This window comes from Rhipicephalus microplus, chromosome 3 (assembly GCF_043290135.1).
Source record: "Rhipicephalus microplus isolate Deutch F79 chromosome 3, USDA_Rmic, whole genome shotgun sequence".
Taxonomy (NCBI): domain Eukaryota; kingdom Metazoa; phylum Arthropoda; class Arachnida; order Ixodida; family Ixodidae; genus Rhipicephalus; species Rhipicephalus microplus.
Window position 1 is genome coordinate 9,794,553 of NC_134702.1, and position 19,176 is coordinate 9,813,728.

Here is a 19,176-nt window from a genome sequence, read left to right on the forward strand (position 1 = left end):
TGGAAACACAACGAAGCTTCGCTAGGAATCGATCAACGACTTGTATTCTTTTACTCCTGCCTTCGTCTATCGTGCTGTTCGAGTTCGCTAGAGAACAGCCTCCCAAATCTTAAACTAACGTGCGTAGCCGTGACATTCCTTTGTGTCAGCGCAACAGGACAATTGTTTTGCGGCCATGCACTCGACCAAATGCATTTTTGGAACTTAATTCTGTCGTACCATAACGATACACACAACAAACTGCGACTCACGCATGCTATAGTTGAAAATTTGGTCGAGTGTACTTGATATATACGTCCACAAAATTCATTCTGGCGCAAAGGCTTTCTGCATCCATCATAAGTGCACGAATTTTGACTTATATCTCGGAACGTGTGGCAACGCTCGTGATCAGTGCGCCATTGCTAATTCGAAGGCGACCTTGCAGCGACACATTCGACAATAAACTAGTTTTCTCACAAACTAGAAGCCATTGTTTTCTGCGTGCAAATACTGAAAATGAATGTTACGTCCAGATATAATTTAAAAAAAAAACACGCGTTAAACTAGCACGCTTGCGGGTTCCTGCATTTTGACACCGATAAAACGAAAGCGACAACGCTAACTACGCAGCCGTGGAACACAAGAAAAGCTTCTAAAACATTCCATGCTCGACCGCAGCATGCTGACGCAATTTTTTTTCTTGAAGTTTTCTTTTTTACATCGCCAGTCGCGTTTATCGCTGAGATAACAGCGGTGCCGTCGCGGCGTGCGACAGTGACGTAACGACAGGATTGACCAATGAACGAATAAAGAAAAATCTCCGGGCATATCGATGCATGAACCAAGCATTATGGGATCGTGATTCTCGTGATCGGAAAGCGCCTTTCCGGGGTCTAGGTCCGCCATTTTGCCTTGTTCTCTCGCCGTTGGCGATTGCTGTGTCTGCGTTCTGTGCACCGCAGTACTGTCGTATTCACACACTGACAAAGCTGTACTTCCCGACGTAGTGTGCGTGTTACCTTGCATCTTTTATAAGGACTCTAGAAGAACTGGTTTCAACCTCCGGACATCGAAAATGTGAGGAACGTTTAGAAAAACTTCGGGCCTGGCAAGCTTTCGGTCAATGCCGCAGACAATGTGTTTTTGTTGCTAGCAAAGACTGCTCGACATGTGCAAGAGTGGCTGCCAACTCTCCATGGACATTTATTCCGACGCTCAATTTGCTCCCGCACGACCTTTCTCGCCCTCCACGCAAGCCTCTGAAATACCTGCGACGCTCGGTGAATACGCCTAACCTGCATGAGCACGTTAAGGAAGATGGGCCTAACGCTGAAGGTGTTCCGTTGAAACTGTCGAAGCGAACTTACAAGATGCAAGTCATGCTTGCCGTGAACTCATTTTAAATTGTGCGCGTTCACCAACCGCCGGCGTCGTCTGGACAAAGAACTTTGATTCATGGTGCACATCTCTCTGAGGACCAGTGGGACCACCCATCTTCACGGAGTGCTTGGTCATCGGTCAACAAGATAGGGAGTTCCCGAGCTCACGAGGGTGGTACGCAGCTTAGCGTCAACATTTCGAATTGGTACGCGCCAAGCGTCTCGGTTACGCGCGCAAAAAGTTAGGTGAAGTTAACTGCGTCGTAAAATCAAGCCCGAATCTTTTCTGGGCGGGCTACGGCCACACAACGGGTGTTCGCCGTGACGGAATCGAAAAGGACGGGCCGCGTCGCTGGTGTGGCGACGCATATATAGCTTCAGGTTCAGCTGACACTAGGCAGGGTCGCTTGATAGCCGTCCTCTTTCGATTTCGTCAGGGACATTTGCCCATTCCGAATGACGTTGCGACCACGACCACTATTTCGCAATCAGGTTAACTGTTCGCGTGCGTGGTACGACGTATTTAGTGACGTGTGGTCTTGTTATGCGAAATGTGGTTTTGAGGAAGCAAATGACATTCGGAATAGCCTCGTTAGCTCGATAGCTTTGTTCATGCTGCGGAACATCGGGTTGCAGATCAGCGCTTCCATCTGCAGCCAATGTGAGTTGTGATCAATCTTTTTGCACTTGATGAGCGTGTGTGTCCTTTTGCTGCGGTACGGGGCTCGCTTACTTCGTTAGACGCGCCGCCCAGCCTGGTCGACTTTTCGGGATGCATGGTCCGTGAAAGCGTGTGAACTTCGTCACGGTGAGTACATCAGTTGCACCTACATTCGTGGTTCTAAAGAGTGCCTCTTGAACGTTTCAGGTGCTTTGACGCTGCAGGCTGCCGCACACCGACATTCGAGCCACGGCAATCCCCCTAGTGCCATCACATGAATCCGTCGTCGTAACGTTGCAAGTGGATGACAGTAGTATTCCTCGCTGGTGACCGGCGTCTAATCGGCTCGAGTCCCAGTCTTGATGACCGACTGTTGCAGCCACACCGGGTCTTGCTATGACAAAATCGAAGACGACAGGGCGCGTCGCTTTCATCTTTGAAGAACACGATAGGCAGGATATGACAAGTGTCCTTTTGCAATTTCGCCACGGACATTGAACCCGTTCCGAATGAGTTTGTGAAGCGACCAATATTTCGTGTCGAGTTGCCCGCGTGCTAAAGTGTGCTCGAGCGAAATGTAGTTTCGCGGAAGCAAGCAGCATCCGGAATGGCCTTGCCAACGTCTTATTTAACCATGCTGTAAACTTCCCTACAGAGTGATTTCATTGCTGTCAATGCTGCTTTTCCTGGTTGCTGGGTTCCTCACGATACCTTTTATTTATGATGCTATGCTTATACTGTGCACTGTTGAGGTTCACTTCCAGGCTTTTCTCCCGAGCCCCGCCGAAAGTCCCCGCGTCCATGTATGGATAGCAGCACACTACTCCGGAGCTGGTGAGTTGAAAGTTTTACTTTTAATTTACATTGCTGAACAAGTGAATTGAGCATCCATTCATATACACCAAGGTCTGCAGATGTCACCTTTTCGAACGAGCTGAGCATCGTACTATCCAGCCTCACACCACGGGAAAGTTTCTTTGGGCACTAATGGGCGTATGCCGTGTCGGCAGCGCCCCAACACTCAGTTGCTAATACTTATGCCAGCAGAAGAGACTTCAATAAGCGCCATGCCCTAGTCTTGGTAAATGTCACGTACGCACCACCAATCGGCTGTGTTTACTTGTGCATAACATTTCCGCCACGTGTTGTTGCAGCTTCCCCGTGTCGGCCTTCTATTGCTGTACCCGTGTCACGAACATGGAGGCGACTTCTGCAGAATGCCTCCAAAGCTACCCGTTCCTGAAATCACCTGAGTCACCAGCTGTCATCGTATGGCCAAACCTTACGGTACCTTCGGGCTACTTCACTGATGGCGGTATCCTGGCAGGCGACACACTTCTGCTACCTATGGAATTTTATTGGTAGGGCCACATTCATATCACTCTTACTGCGGCTGTGTTTACATGTGCTTAACATTTCCGCCACGTGTTGCAGCTTCCCCGTGTCGGCCTTTCATTGCTGCACCCGTGTCAAGAACATGGAGACTACTCCCGCAGATTGCCTCCAAAGCTATTCGTTCCTCAGATCACCTAAGGCACCAGCTGTCATCGTATGGCCTAACCTTTCTGCACCTTCGGTCTACTTCGCTGATGGCGGTATCCTGGCAGGCGACACATTTCTGCTTCCTATGGGATTTTATTGGTAAGTGCCACATTCATATGACTCTTACTGCGGCTGTGTTTACATGTGCTTAACATTTCCGCCACGTGTTGTTGCAGCTTCCCCGTGTCGGCCTTTAATTGCTGTACCGCGGCAAGAACATGGAGACTACTCCTGCAGAATGCCTCCAAAGCTATCCGTTCCTGAGATCACCTGAGGCACCATCTGTCATCGTATGGCCTAACCTTTCGGCACCCTCGGAATATTTCGTTGATGGCGGTATGCTGGCAGTGGACACATTTCTGCTATACCTATGGAATTTTATTGGTAAGTCTCACATTAATATGACTCTTACTGCGGCTGTGTTTACATGTGCTTAACATTTCCGCCAAGTGTTGTTGCAGCTTCCCCGTGTCGGCCTTTAATTGCTGTACCGCGGCAAGAACATGGAGACTACTCCTGCAGAATGCCTCCAAAGCTATCCGTTCCTGAGATCACCTGAGGCACCATCTGTCATCGTATGGCCTAACCTTTCGGCACCCTCGGAATATTTCGTTGATGGCGGTATCCTGGCAGGGGACACACTTCTGCTACCTACGAAATTTTATTGGTAAGTGCCACATTATGACTCTTACGGGGGCTGGGTTTATGTATTTGCTTAAAATTTCCGCCGCATGCTGTTGCATCTTCGCCATGTCAGCCTTTCGTTTCTGTACCCGTGTCGAGAACGTGGAGCAAACTCCTACGGGCGGGAACAAGTGTATCAACAGTTTCTCGCTCAAACAAGACTGTGATCCACTCGCGTATACTGCCATCCCTCCCTGCTTAGCCTCCAGCGCTTTCGCCGGGACGAGAGAATTCAGAGAGAACGCGATTGTAGCGTGCGACAATTATTTGCCACTCCGCTCGTACTGGATGAATTCTTTAAACTGTTGCGGCGTTGAAATCGTGAGTCAATTAGCTCTTTCAGTGAATATATTCTATGCTTACCTGAAAAATTGTTTCAGAGCCCTTTTAAAGTGTGACGAACGATTCTGACAGCACAATTAAGAAATATGCTATAGCAAATACGTGAAACAAGTGTATCAACAATTTCTCGCTCAAATAAGATTGATACATTCTCGTATACTTACCTCAGTAAGGGATCTTGCCTGTAGTTTTACGTTCTACTTCTTCATCCTAGATCTGGACCAGGTGAAGAGCTTCGTGAGTCGGGACATCCGGACTACCGGAAGTCAGTACAACAGTGAAGGAAACTACGAGGCGGCCATGGCGGTCATCATGAGCTTGCTCGAAGTGGACGCTCGACTTGGTGGACCGGTGGACTTTAGTGGAATGCCGTGGCCCTGGCGTTGAAACACCCATTCACACTCCTGTTTACGCGGACTTCTCGCGAACCATTTCTCGCGTCGAACATAAGAATATTGCATCTATGGACACTCATGCGAAGACATTGCACCAGTTTGTATTCACTCCGAGTTGTGTGTACGTTACCGCACAGAACTCGAAGTCACGCTTCGGTAAAGACCGAGTTCAGCAGGAAATGTTTAGAGGAACTGAAGTCCATCTCTTCCAGTGCTGTTTGCGGTAAACCACGTGGCGTGCTTGTCGTAGAGTCCTAGTTTTATTATTTAGGCTTCCTGTGTTTTAACAGCGAGTTCTGCTTACAGTGATGTCATTTGTGCTCCACTATTTTCATGTCCACAGATTGACTTGGGACCATGTCATACAGCCGCTTCGCAAGCATCGTTAAGACAAACTCTATACCCTTGCTGCGCATTCCCTGAATGCGTGAACTCACACATTTGGAATCGCAGGCGTCAGAAAAAGATTAATTAAGGAGCACTGTGACGAAGCACTGTGATGACATTGGTACAGATCACTTGCAACAAGACTAGAGCATGTTAGAAGCTGCTTGTATAGTACTCGTAAAACAGGCAAAACAATTGTCTGACTTACCTTGTTTCTGCGTCGTCTTCTTTGCAAAGCGTCAGACGATGCTTATGCTGTGAGCCCTCGAAGGCACGTGATCTGATGCGGGCTTTGGCTGACACGCAGTTGGAAGTGATAGAGGTACGACTCTGTAGACGCATCATGTCATATTCGATAAGTCTAGTCGTCGCAGCCGTGTTGGCGACATGATGTGAGCAGTGATACCACGGAATATACCAAAACACCAATCTACTTGCCGCAAAGGCAAATAAAGTTAAACCGAGGAACAGTTCGAGTCGCGTTGTGTAAGTTTCAACGGTGTGCTTGAATCACGTTGCGTTTTCATCGTGATGATCTTAATGATAATTGTGAATGCTTTGTTCGTGTCATAAATTCCACAAGCAAATGAATATACGTAGTGAACTGAATTGAGCGATGATTCTCTATTCGCCTGTTTTCGCCAGATGTCCATTGCGACGGTTTTGTAATAAGAGAAACAGTGCAATAATATTCCACCGTGCATATGACGAAAACCCGCGGCAAGTGTGCTTGTAAAATGAAGAACCGAATATGCAAATATTTGTCCAGATGAAAGTCATTACATTAGGTCGCGATGTTATTGTTCCATGGCCTATTGTATTAGTCATTCGCTTTCTCCTATTTAAAACACTCATGTTAGAAGGATGATGACATGTTTGTTGCCTTTGTCATTATTCTTGTACCCTTATGCAATTGGAGGGTTGTTTGTTTGCGCGAGCTCTGCAATGACCAATTCTGTGAGAGAAAAGGAAGATGTTTCTAATGAGCCTAACTATGGGTACTCATCCCAAAGGTAACATACGACCCCGATTCGCAGCATTCTATTTTGTGATGGTTTGAGCATTTGAAACTTCATTGCAACATGTTCATGTGGAACAGTGCGCTACGAAGCTAACCAAGGGTGCTACTTTCTTAATCGGTGCGGTTAACAGTGAGCCTTGTTACAGCGAGAGTTCTACGGAATACCGATAGGTAGCCAAGGCTTATGAAAGAAGAAATGACAGCCACACGTTCATAGCATGATCCCACGAGGAAATCATCCTGGCTCCCGGACCAGGACGATTTTTTCAACTAGAACAATTTTGTCTACCTACTCTTATTCTTTGTTATTGTGGGAGAGACACAGAGAGATAAACAAGGAGAGAGGCAGGGAGACTAATCGAGCTAGGACTTCGGTCATTGGGCTACCCTATATACTGAACCAGAAATCCATGGCAGCAAAATGGCTCACAAGGTAAAATATCTCCACTAAAATAAGGTCGGCCTAACTTCTGCAAGTGTGCTTTTACTTAGTGGCTCAGACACTGGACATGAGTATGTGGCACCATGGGTTCAAAACTCAGCACAGCTTCGAAGTTTTCCTTTATTTTGTACGTCTATTTATCTTTGGTGCATTAATAAAGTTGATGGATACAGACGTCCTGCAAGCCTGAATCTTCAGCCCAGTGGGTAAGACACTCGACTCCAGAGCGTGGGGCCCTAGGTTCGGAACTCACGTCAGCATTGCGAATTTTGCTTTATTGACTGTACGATTGACTACTGATTGATTATTGACTGACTGTGTATTGTACGTGAATTTCTTCATTGCGCGTTCACGAGGTTTAGAGATAGGGATGCTGTGCATGCCTGGGCCTTTAGCCTAGTAGGTAAGGCACTCGGCTATAAGTGTGAGCCAGTAGTTCAGAAACTTTTAGAAACTCAACGCAGCCTACAAGTTTTATTTTGTTTTCTATATATGTTTCTTCAGTGAGATTTGTATTGCGTGGTAAAGAAATGGATGGATGGACAGACACCTTTAATGATCGAGGCGGCTTCAATGCCTCCTTCGATGTATATAGAAGCTGCGCTCACAGTCTCATTTTCGGGTAGTGTAAGTAATGCAAGCCATCAATCAATCTTTATTAGTCAAGTACGAAAAACGGTAATACAGTGCAGGTAAATATGCCGAGGTTACAAACTTAAGGCTGGAGGTGATTAATATGTCTGAAAATTACTGTAAGAAACTTTGTGATAGTGGCTCGACTTTAGTGTGACGTCACACCGAGCAAAGCCGGACCTCCTGTGCGCGTAGGAGCCTCCCGAGCAGAAGCTTAATTTTATGTCTTGGCTTTCCCGCAATGCATATCGAAAAGCAGTCGAAAAGGTTGGGGCTCTTATCGCCCTTGATAAGGCTCAACTTTTGTCTGACGTCACAACTTGAAACGAAGGATGTACTGTGTGTTTATATTTGAGCCTCCCGAGCAGAAGCTTAACTTGATGTCTTGGCTTTCCCGCAATGCATATCGAAAAGCAGTCGAAAAGGTTGGGGCTCTTATCGCCCTTGATAAGGCTCAACTTTTGTCTGACGTCACAACTTGCAATTAAGGATATACTGTGTGTTTATATTGGAGCCTCCCGAGCAGAAGCTTAACTTGATGTCTTGGCTTCCCGCAATGCATATCGAAAAGCAGTCGAAAAAGTTGGGGCTCTTATCACCCCTGATAAGGCTCAACTTTTGTCTGACGTCACAACTTCCAAAGAAGGATATACCATGCTTTTATATTAGAGCATACAGAGATGAAGCTTGTTTTGATGCATTTGGTTTCCCGCAATTCATGTAAAGAAAAGCAGTCGATAAAGTTGAGGCCCTTGTCACCCCTGATAAGGTTCAACTTTTGTCTGACGTCATCAGATTTTTTTTTTTGCCGTTTCCGATATATCCGAAACGAAAAGATGCAATATTCGGTCCACTGTTTCAAAGTCTGACGTCAAACAAAAGTAGAGCTTTATCAGGGGTGATAAAAGCCTCAACATTTTCGGCTGCTTTTGACATGCATTGCGGGAAAGCCAAAACATAAGGGAATGATTCAGCTCAGGAGACTCTAGTATAAGCATACAGTATAACTTTCATTGCACAGTGTGACGTCAGACAAAAGTCGAGCCTTATCAGCGGTGATAAAAGCTTCAACATTCTTGGCTGCTTTAGACATGCATTGCGAGAAAGCTAACGCATCGGGGGACGCTTCAGCTCAAGATCCTGACTCCAGTTAAACGTACAGTATAACCTTCCGTGCATTGTGTGACGTCAGACAAAAGCTGAGCCTTATCGGTGGTAAGAACGACCTCGACTTTTTCAGCTGTTTTTGACATGCATTGCGGGAAAGTCAACGCATCAAGGAAAGCTTCAGCTCGGTAGACTCTAATATAATCGATAATCGTAGGCTACATCCTTCGTTGCACAGTGAGACGTCAGACAAAAGTTGAGCCTTATCAGGGGTGATAAGGGCCTCAACTTTTTAGCTGCTTTTTGACAATTATTGTGGGAAAACCAACGCACCAGGGGAACCTTCAGCTCGGTAGACTAATATAAACGTATACAATATATCATTCGTTGCGTGGTGTGATGTCATACAAAAGTTGAGCCTTATCAGGGCTGATAATGTCCTCAACTTTATCGGCTGATTTTTTTAGATGCACTGCGGGAAAGCCAAGCAACAGGAAAAAGCTCCAGCTAAGAAGACTCTAATATAAACATACAATATATCTTTATATCCTTTGTTGCACGGTGTGACGTCAGACAAAAGTGAAACCTTATCAGCGGTGATAAGAGTCTAAACTTTTTTCGCTGCTTTTGACATGCATTGTGGGAAAGTCAACGAATCAAGGGAAGCTTCAGCTCAGCAGACTCTAATATAAACGTAGGCTACATCCTTCGTTGCACGGTGTAACGTCAGACGAAAGTTGAGCCTTATCAGAAGTGGTACGGGCCTGAACTTTTTCGGCGGCTTTTCGACATTCATTGCGGAAAAGCCAACGAATCAGGGGAAACTTCAGCTCGATTGATTTATTGATATGTGGAGTTTAACGTTCCAATACCACCATATGATTATGAGAGACGCCATAGTGGAGGGGCTCTGGAAATTTTGACCACTTGGGGTTCTTTAACGTGCACCAAAATCTGAGCACACAGGCCTCAGCATTTGCGCCTTCATAGAAAATGCAGCCACCGCAACCGGGATTCAATCCCGCGACCTGCGGGTCAGCAGCCGAGTACCCTAGCCACTAGACCACCACGGCGGGGCGAGCTTGAGCTCGAGAGACTAATATAAACGTACAATATAACCTTCGTTGCGCGTTGTGACGTGAGACAAAAGTTGAGTCTCATCAGGGGCGATAAAGACCTCAACTTTTTCGGCTGCCTTTTTTTTACATGCATTGCGGAAAAGCCAGCGCATCAGGAGAAGCTTCAGCTCTGGAGACTCTAATATAAACGTACAGCATAACCTTCCTTGCACGGCGTGACGTCAGACAAAAGTCGAGCCTCATCGGTGGTGATAACGGCTTCAACTTTTTCGGCTGCTTTTTCGAAATGCATTGAGGGAAAGTCGAAGCATCAGGGGAAGCTTCAGCGCGGGAGACTTTAATGTAAACGCACACTACATCCTTTGTTGCACAGTGTGACGTCAGACAAACGTTGAGCTTTTTCAGGGGTGATAAGAGCCTCAATTTTTTCGGCTGCTTTTTGGCATTCATTGCGAGAAAGCGAACGCATTGATTTGATCGATATGTGGGGTTTAACGTCCCGAAACCACCTTATGATTATGAGAGACGCCGTAGTGGAGGGCTCCGGAAATTTCGACCACCTTGAGTTCTTTAACGTGCACCCAAATCTGAGCACACGGGCCTACGACATTTTCGCCTCCATCGAAAATGCAGCTGCCGCAGCCGGGATTCGATCCCGCGACCTGCATGTCAGCAGCCGAGTACCTTAGCCACTAGACCACCGCGACGAGGCCCGGAGAAATCCTGCTACGCACAACTTCCTTTAAGAAGGAAGAAGGCGGCAGCTACTCGCACACTTTGTTGGTCTTGTTTGTTTGTATGGATTAGAGGCTACAAACAAACAAGCAAACAAACAAACAAACAAACAAACAAACAAACAAACAAACAAACAAACAAACAAACAAACAAACAAACAAACAAGACCGACAAAGGGCGCGTGCGCTACCATAATCACGCCACTGTCACACGATAATTTGCGGTTATAAAAGGCGGTGGCTTTACTGCCGCCTTAAGGATTAACAACGAGTGTTTAATAAAGAGCCGCGATACGACATATCGGAGCATCCTGTCGAAGGCTATAGTTTGTAAACGTGTGTATACGAGAGGTATCGACTGTCGAGATGCGATAAATGCAAAGAGCAGGGGTGCAACGTATATGAAAGACTTTAAAAAATATAGAAATGTGATGACGAAGGGAATGCCAACAACTTCACTGTTTTCTCGGTGTCCGCCAAGCAATGCTAATTGAATTGTTTCATTACTCGTAGAGGACGCGGCGTCTGCTACCAAATAAAGACACCGAATGCGACCGACGACACCTATAGATGCAATATAATTTTATTCGTACAACGAGCCATATGCTTAGAAAACCGTTACTATTCACTCGCTAAAGCATCAGTGAATCGCAAAGTAAAACTAAAAGAATGTTGGTGCCAAGGTATACTGTAATATGATAGCATGTGTTCCTCCTTTTGTAATCACACACCAGTAGCAGACCAGTACACGTTATGAAAAATAAGTAACTGATTGCACTTGGAATTACTTCCTTTAAAAATGTAGGCGAATACAATGGTCAATTAGAGCCCCATAAACGTAAATGAGCAATTGAAGAAATGCACTTCATCAATTTTGCGTTTACTTCATTCAAAAATTTATTGCCGGTACAAATTAGCACACCTTTGCTCAATCTACAACAAACTTCTCAGGCTTGCACAGTAGAACGAAGTCCGGAGGCTTCCGTGAAGACTGGGAGGTGTACGGTGGCATCTTTGGTATAGCGTTACACGTTTTCAACTTTTAAAACATGTTTTTTTTAAGGTTGTCGGCGCCGATTCTTCCACGTTTCCTGATTAAGTAGGCTGCTATAGTGAACACTCCAATGCATGCGCTGGACGAAAGTGTGGTATATGGCATACACCTTGCACACTAGCTCATAGTTGCGCAGTGCCTCAATGCTAGCGTTCATGACCTCGACGAAGCGTTACACTGTGCTATTGCTAGCGCTCGCGTAAAGCATATTTTCCAGGTAAAGCCCGAGAAAAAAAAAAAAGGTTTCTTAGGGATCTCTGTTTTATCAAATGAGGGTGCCCTGCAGTTTTTTCGTGATGGAAATTGCTGTAGATGCCTGGTTACAGTTTGATTTTGAAAAAAAATCATTGATTACCGGTAATCATTTACAAGAACCTGTAATAAAATGGTCCTAACCCTTACCGTTACGAAAGAGTAATTACAAAAAAATAATTCAAGTAATCGGTCACATTATTGCAAAAAGTTACGTACAACTCTGATCCGGAGCCTAATTGGCACCACTTTACTTCAGCGTCCCCCCCCCCCCCCCCTTGAAGCAGTGGATTAACCAGAGAAGCCATAATTGTCACACAACCATTTATTAATAATTTCGCGAGATGATACAAAAACACTATACATAAAGAGAAGAAACCAAAAGTTCGCTAACATATATGTTCTCAAATGCTATATGGATAACACTAATCAACAAATGCTACGAACTAATACGCGCGGTACATATTAGTCTTATTATGCTATATCAATTTCATCAATATAGCTCATTACTCAAATCTAAAACTGCTAGATGCGCTTCAAGTAAAATTGCCATCAAGCATTATCTACACCCATGCATTCCGCCATCATTCCCCTCCCTTTTTTTATGCGTTTTCGTTTTGTTCGTTGGCTTGTGCGAATGTGTCAGTCGACAAAGTACGCAATACACCCTAGCGCGAACCCTTATACGGCGGCAACATCCCAACGTTTTCCTTAAGTAGAGCACCATTAAGCTGCCAGGAGTACTCCCTCCGAAAGTACTCTCCGAGTACTGCCTCAGTGCGCTTGGTAGCCCTGACCAGGCTTATCCTGGCGCATGCGGTGTGGAACTTCGACTCGAAAGCGCATGTGACGTTGTGGTTCCCTTGGAATCCTAAAGCAACGCGCATCGGCGCATCTTTCTGCATACATTGTGGCAATCTGAGGGTATATATCACAGTGGTGTAGCCAAGGGTGGCACACCGGTCTCATGCCCTACCACATTTTGTTGTTGTAGTTGACATGGCATACCGAGCACACAGTGACACTCAACGACGTTTGCCGGCCCCCGGCCCTCACTTCTTATTAAGAAAGTGCCTCCACCTCAACCGCCCCCCCCCCCCGCCCTGTTGCCAAAAACATTTCTAGCTATGCCCTTGATATACAAGGTAGCAATAATGAAATACCAGAACGAGTTCAGAGCAGGTGCGAGTGAGTGTGCTTGATTGAGCCGTGCTTGAGTGGTAGCAACTGCATTTCGGAAAAAAGATGCAAGCAACCAGCGGCATGGTCACACTGGGGATGAAATTGACAGAGGCGTTCGAAGTGCTTCCACCATTGTGAAGATATAGAGCTCCACCTCAGTTGCCGTAACCCGAGTTATGCAAATATAACGTGGATGCGTACCCCCAACAAATCAACCGTTAAACAAGGCATACCTAAATTATTTGCGAGTTCGTTTCGCAATAGCTATAAGCTTTCACTGTGTGATTAGTGAGTTACATTCGTAACAGGTATCTGGGAAACCGAAGTATAGGCACTCGATCAAACCCAACGTTGCGCGCCGAGACGCTGAACATCAACTAGCCACACGAAGTCCAAGTAATAAGTAGCCGAGATTACTTTCTATAGCGTGTCGACGCTTACAATTAACACTACGCGAGCACACAGCCGACCGCAGCTTTCTTGAGCTGCTTTCATTCTCTGGGAGGCGAAACGAGAAAAATTCGCGATATTAACACACAAACTATTATAACCACTTTACACCTACAGCACGTGGTAGCATAGCTGAACAACAAGCAATGGTCATATACGATAAGCATGCATTATGTGAACGCGTAGGTACACATTTACATTGCGTTCAGTGAAAAGAAGAAAATCTTATAGAAATGTGGAGGATACGGGAGGATATAAAGGCGATAAAATTTTTCTCAGTCGCTTTCATTTAATTTAGCCTTATTTTCTCTGCACTTTAATTAAAGCGACAAACAATTTCTTCTATGATTTCCTTGGCTTTATTACACGTTGACTTCACACGATTGTGTAACGTATAGGTGGGGCAGTATTTTTTTAAAAATGCTATTTATGTGACAAATGTGTGATCAAGTTCCACTAACAAACATACTTAATGTTGGAAACGTCGGCTGCTCTGTGCGTGACACACTAAAGCGTGACAACGTAGATAAACTTTCCACTCCTGGATCGTTGGCCCTGTAGCATGACACGTGCATCTATAGGCTACACTTAACTGCTGCCTGTTATAGACGGTACTCGCTTTAGACTCGCAGAATTCGCCGGGCTATCTGGTCGCACACTTGTAAATGAAAAAAAAAATGACGTAACCAATGGAAATGCAGCACAAACGAAGGAACAGACAGGACGAGTGCCAACCAACAGTCAGCGCTCGTCCTGTTCGTTCCTCCGTTTCTGCTTAGTCTCCTTTGACGCTGTTCTTCCCATTTACAAATTTGTACTTGTCTCTCCCCTCCAACCACCGGATAAGAAAAGAGAGAGAGTGGTAATATTGAACAGTGCCTCAAATTCGCATATTATCAAAGCAATTATGGACGATGGATGAACTTCTGTCTTGTTATCGAATTCAGTCATGTTTGTAAGCACAAGCACAACCGAAGTGCCTTCAGCACAGAAAAAAAAAAGCGTGACCACCACGTGAACCAATCACAGATGAACATATAGCTAATTTGACTATGCGCATAATGCCACGTTCAGGTTCTAATCATAGCACGGCCACATTGTGAACATAATCTATTACCTATTGTAATAAAACAGCAACACAGTGGACAAAATGCACAGACCTAACAGTTGCTTTTGAGCATTTTTGATTGAATGATTGCTATGACACCGTATTTTAATGCGACTGCCGTGTTTATGCCCCTTTTAGGCCTTGGTTAGATCGACGGATTTATAAAGCATTCGAAAGAAGCAAAGACGTGCTGTTCTATAAATATGGCTTCGCATCCACGGATAGAGGAGTCCCATGACGATAGATATAATTGCACCATTAGCAATGAGTACAATCTCGGGTCAACGACGCTAGAGCTACTCTGTGAGCTTTCCGGCCCCATCAGCCCCTCAAGTCGTCAGGTTTCTAACTGGTCTTTGCTCATATATGAAGATAAGGAAACCCTCAGCTGAAAACTTGTCCTTGGTGATGAGAAGGCGGACGCTGTGCGCGTAAGACAAGTTCAAGTGCGAGTGCGTGGAGTGTATAGTAAACTCTCCGTGCACAGTTTTATAGCGAACTTGAACTGGTGCAGTGCATAATGGCAAAGAAGACGGCCGAGCAGGTCAACACAAAAAGGCAAAAGTGCTTTGTCTTGTTGAGTTGGCCGACAAGTGCATGTACGACAAACACACAGTGCGAAGGAAATGTTAGATTTGGCCTGCCTTGCAAATCTTTTTTTGCGCTTGTGCTATAACTATATACTATATACTTTGATTTGGATGGACAAATTTTCACTTCTGACACGTCCCTCCCCCTCAATTTTCACTCTCAATCTTCTTTCTCAAAGAAATAAAGTGTGTCTTTGACTATACGTTTTCTCTAACCTCTCTTTTAAATGATTCACGCAGAGATAACCGAAACTGACTTCCACAACGACACATTGTCTTCAGACCGCTTCTTTTTTAGCTCATTCAACTTTTTGTTTACTTAATAATTAAGACAGAAAAGAAAACACGTTAGCTTATTGACTTATTCAGGCAGTAGTGGTGACTAGATATATATTACACAACGAACAAGAAACGGAAGGAAACAACTAGAATACAAGTGGCACATTCAGTGTGCGTTAAGTCCATATGATTGCTGTCGTTCAGCGTTTGCATTTCCAGCTCCTTCGTTGCGCAGCTCTGGCATTCAAGGAAGTTAATCGGTAGTTAATAAGCAAATAGATTTTTTTCGTTTGTTTTTCTTTTTGTAGTAATTTCAGCGCAGCCTGGCATGACAGGGTATCTGAGGTCATGACACGTGTGCAAAACCACGAGAGCGCAGCGAAAAGACAGCTAGAACTGAAAGCGTGCTCAACGCACTTAGCCCAGGATTCCTGCACATTGCGGAAATCAGTGAGGGCCCATTACTGAGCCCACATACATGCACTTCCCATCAATACCAACTGCAGTGCTGTAGGCGTCTCTCTAGCAAGCGCTTGTGAAACCACGCATTCAGAAGACTATTCTGTAGTCCTGGTTGAGCAGATATGTGCCATTGTCTCGCTGCACGCCCCTGAGCGATGAGTTGGTGCGTAGCGTCTCCAGGTGATAACCCATGGTGTGAAGCTTCTGAAGGATCACCTGGAATTAACGATACGCATGTGTCACGAAACAAATGTCTCGAACGCCAGAGAAAACCAAAACACTACATTCTAGCACAGAGGCGTCGGTTACAGGAACAGTATCATTACAGAAAGGGTATCAGAAGCAAACGTCAGTAAGGAAGATGGATCGAAAAAAAAAACACCTTTAATAATTGTCCAGCAGACTAATTACCGGAATGTTTTTCTGTCTATCAACTATAACCGAACTCACGTATAATATGCAAAAATCTACGACGTCACCACGAGCTTGTGCGGCTATTTCCGCATTCGGTCAGTTGTGTTTCATTTCTAACTTTCTGCATAACTTCCCGAAAGAGTGAGTATGCGTTGTGCCCCTCCAGGTGGCAGTTGCTAACCTGCTCTCTCCCTCTTCACTCTATGTCCTTGTGTATCCTTATTTGCAAATAAAATCAAATAAATGAATAAGTAAACTACTTGGCTAGACAAAAGAGAGAAGAAATGTTAGAAAAGAAAAAAAGAAAGATTAATTTCAGGGTTAGGGTGGCCAGATTTATTGGTTTTGTGGAGCTGTATGTCAGCAGCGTCCAACTCAAAATTTTTAAATTCCGTTTGCCTTTTCGGCTCATCGAAAATTTCTCTAAAATTTTTTTGATTTCTCTAAAAAATTAAGATATCTCCAGTCTAGTGGTGCCAGGACTGAGACAACAGCATAGCTTGGCGGCCGACCTTCATTCTCTTCATTTTTCTCTTTCATCTTGTGCTTTCTAGTTCAGCCGCCACGGTGGTCTAGTGGTTGTGGTGCTCGCCTGCTTACCCTAAGGCCGCGGGATCGAATCCCAGCTGCGGCGGCTGCATTTTCAATGGAGGCGGAAATGCTGTAAGCCCATGTATTCAGATTTGGGTGCACGTTAAAGAACCCCACAGGGTCGAAATTTCCGGAGCCCTCCACTACGGCGTCACTCATAATCGTATCGTGGTTTTGGGACGTTAAACCGCAACAATTATTTCTATTTTTTGTTTCTCTAACTAGTTTTCTCTCTCTTGATATGTGGGGTTTAACGTCCTAAAACCTTCATATAATTATGAGAGACGCCGCAGTAAAGGGCTCCGGAAATTTTGACCACCTGGGGTTTTTTAATGTGCACCCAAATCTGAGACACGGGCTTACAGCATTTTCGCCTCCATTGAAAATGCAGCCTCCGCAGCCGGGATTCGATCCCGCGACATGCGGGTCTGCAGCCGAGTACCTTGGCCACTAGACCACCGCGGCGGGGCAGTTTTCCCTCTCTTTCCATCTGCCTCTTCCCTCCTATTTCTTTCACTCTATTTCTGTCCTTCTTCCCTTTCGTTCTATTTCTCTATTCCTTCCTGTATCAAATTTACTTTCTCCTCTTCTCCAATCTCATCCTCACCCTCGCCTTCCTTGCTATTCTATACAGAATACCACGTTATGTACTGCTAGCGTGTTTGCATAGCCAAGTGGTTACGACGCTCGGCTTCGGATTGTAGGAACGAGAGTTTGAATCGTTTATCACCAAGAAATTTGTTCACTCTCTTTTTATAACTTTCCTTCTCCTCCCCTTTCGTTCCTTCCCGCTCTCTCAGTACTCCTTCTCGCACCCATCATAGTTATCAGAATTGCGTGCACCGGACAAAATGGTCCACCGGACAAAATGGTCTGCAGGCGAAGTAGAAGATGAAGTATAGAGAAAGAACAGGACGAAGTCTGCGCACACCTCGTGGCCGATGCCACGTGGTGGACTTTCCCATTATTCCGGGATTCATCATCAGCATCATCATCGGCATCATCATCACCATCATAATCATCTGCGCATGCTGGTTCGCGACTATAGCTTCCGCTGAGAGATTACAGACTGACGCTTCGCTTCGCTATTAGATCCGGGTTAAACCGCGCTGAACCGCTTCCCGTCTATTCTTGTATAATGAGCACTATAAAAAAACAGCGCCTTATTTTGTCTTGTGCAAAACACCGACGAAGACGCAACGTTCCGATGTAATTCTAGTTCACATGAGTTGAAGAGATTTTTTTGTTCTCCACTTCTCAGATAGCTTCAGTTCGATGACCTGAATAGAATTCACTTATCATTCTTGTTTGTTGTCAGTACAGATTACGCGTGCATCTCAAGACACGGCTGTAAGCAGCATAGTCGAGCGTGTTCAGGATTGTGATGTGAAGCTGACACTGACCCCTGGGAACGTGTACTCGGCATACAACACGTCCGGCACGAGAGGATGGTGCAGCCTTGGGGCATCGATTGCCTGCTTCAGGGTCACGTTGGTGTGCAGCGTCCGCCACAAGAACTGCACGCAAAGAATGATAAACAATTAATTAATTAATTAATTAATTAAGAGTGTTTAAAAGCAGCTGTTAGAACTATAAATCTTGTTCACTTTGTAGGTGTTTCATTACAATGGGTATAGATTACATTCACAAGCGTGCTCCTCTTCAAAAAGAAGGAAGCCCCCCTGCCCACGGTAAGTAAGCCCATCATAACACCAATGTGATTGAAAATTTTTAAAACCTGCTTGGAATACACTGAAAACATAACACGTACTGCAGAGTGATATAATACAAGGTATTTAGTAATTGGCACACTTTAGCCAAATCTCATCTGTCTTGCTGCCCGCACGCAAAGTCGAGCTCCCTGCGTGGAGGGCAATATAATCTTAAACTACTACTACTGCTACTACTACTACTACTACTACTACTACTACTACTACTACTACTACTACGACTACTACTACTAATAATAATAATAATAATAATGAATTCACATTAACCTGTATGGCTGCCGTGAGAGTCTGGTTGCCCGGGGCGTCCGAGGTGAAGAGCAGCTGCAAGTCACCGGTGTCGTCGACGACCAGCGCAGGCGCGGCCGGGCTGGGCACTCTCACCCCTGGCCGGAAGAGGGAGCCACTCTCCTCTCCCTCTTCCCCGCTGGCCGCGGGAAACTCCCTCAGGGCGCCGTTGAATATCACACCCGTGGAGTTGGAAAGGAAGTGCGAGCCGAACCTGTGGCGACGGTATATGCTCGCGTGAATAACACTAATGATTCGTTTTTTTTCTTTAGGGGCGACGCTCCTCTTTGTCCAACCTTGTCATGCGTAACGCGTAACCGAGAAAAAAAATGAGAAAGGAAAGAAGGCAGTATAATAGGCGGCACTGCATCATAAAAGTACATACAAACGG

General features: G+C 45.3%; 2 protein-coding genes across 2 annotated transcripts in view; one reads left to right on the top strand and one right to left on the bottom strand.

Annotated features, from left to right (window-relative positions):
- Nucleotides 1-888: 888 nt before the first annotated feature.
- On the top strand, nucleotides 889-7,009 carry LOC142803588 (uncharacterized). The gene is made up of 6 exons (XM_075888853.1): nucleotides 889-2,856; nucleotides 3,177-3,383; nucleotides 3,457-3,663; nucleotides 3,741-3,948; nucleotides 4,015-4,231; nucleotides 4,805-7,009. Exons 1-4 carry the CDS (start codon nucleotides 2,828-2,830, stop codon nucleotides 3,826-3,828), a joined length of 531 nt encoding a protein of 176 aa, XP_075744968.1. The 5' UTR covers nucleotides 889-2,827; the 3' UTR covers nucleotides 3,829-3,948; nucleotides 4,015-4,231; nucleotides 4,805-7,009.
- An 8,704-nt stretch (nucleotides 7,010-15,713) lies between these two features.
- The window catches only part of LOC119182835 (scoloptoxin SSD14-like), a 35,278-nt gene continuing 31,815 nt past the window's right edge, over nucleotides 15,714-19,176 (bottom strand). The window contains exons 9-11 of the mRNA XM_075888855.1: nucleotides 18,768-18,999; nucleotides 18,174-18,287; nucleotides 15,714-15,981 (exon numbers count right to left, since the gene is read on the bottom strand). Coding sequence (XP_075744970.1) covers nucleotides 15,853-15,981; nucleotides 18,174-18,287; nucleotides 18,768-18,999 — 475 coding nt within the window. The 3' untranslated portion in view covers nucleotides 15,714-15,852. The remainder of the gene's footprint in view (nucleotides 15,982-18,173; nucleotides 18,288-18,767; nucleotides 19,000-19,176) is intronic.

What these genes read in the sequence shown, in the direction of transcription:
- LOC142803588 (XM_075888853.1), top strand. Translation starts at nt 2,828, where the DNA reads ATGGATAGCAGCACACTACTCCGGAGCTG. An exon ending in CTACCTATGGAATTTTATTG is followed by an intron (nt 3,384 to 3,456) that starts GTAGGGCCACAT and finishes CACGTGTTGCAG; the next exon opens with CTTCCCCGTGTCGGCCTTTC. An exon ending in CTTCCTATGGGATTTTATTG is followed by an intron (nt 3,664 to 3,740) that starts GTAAGTGCCACA and finishes GTGTTGTTGCAG; the next exon opens with CTTCCCCGTGTCGGCCTTTA.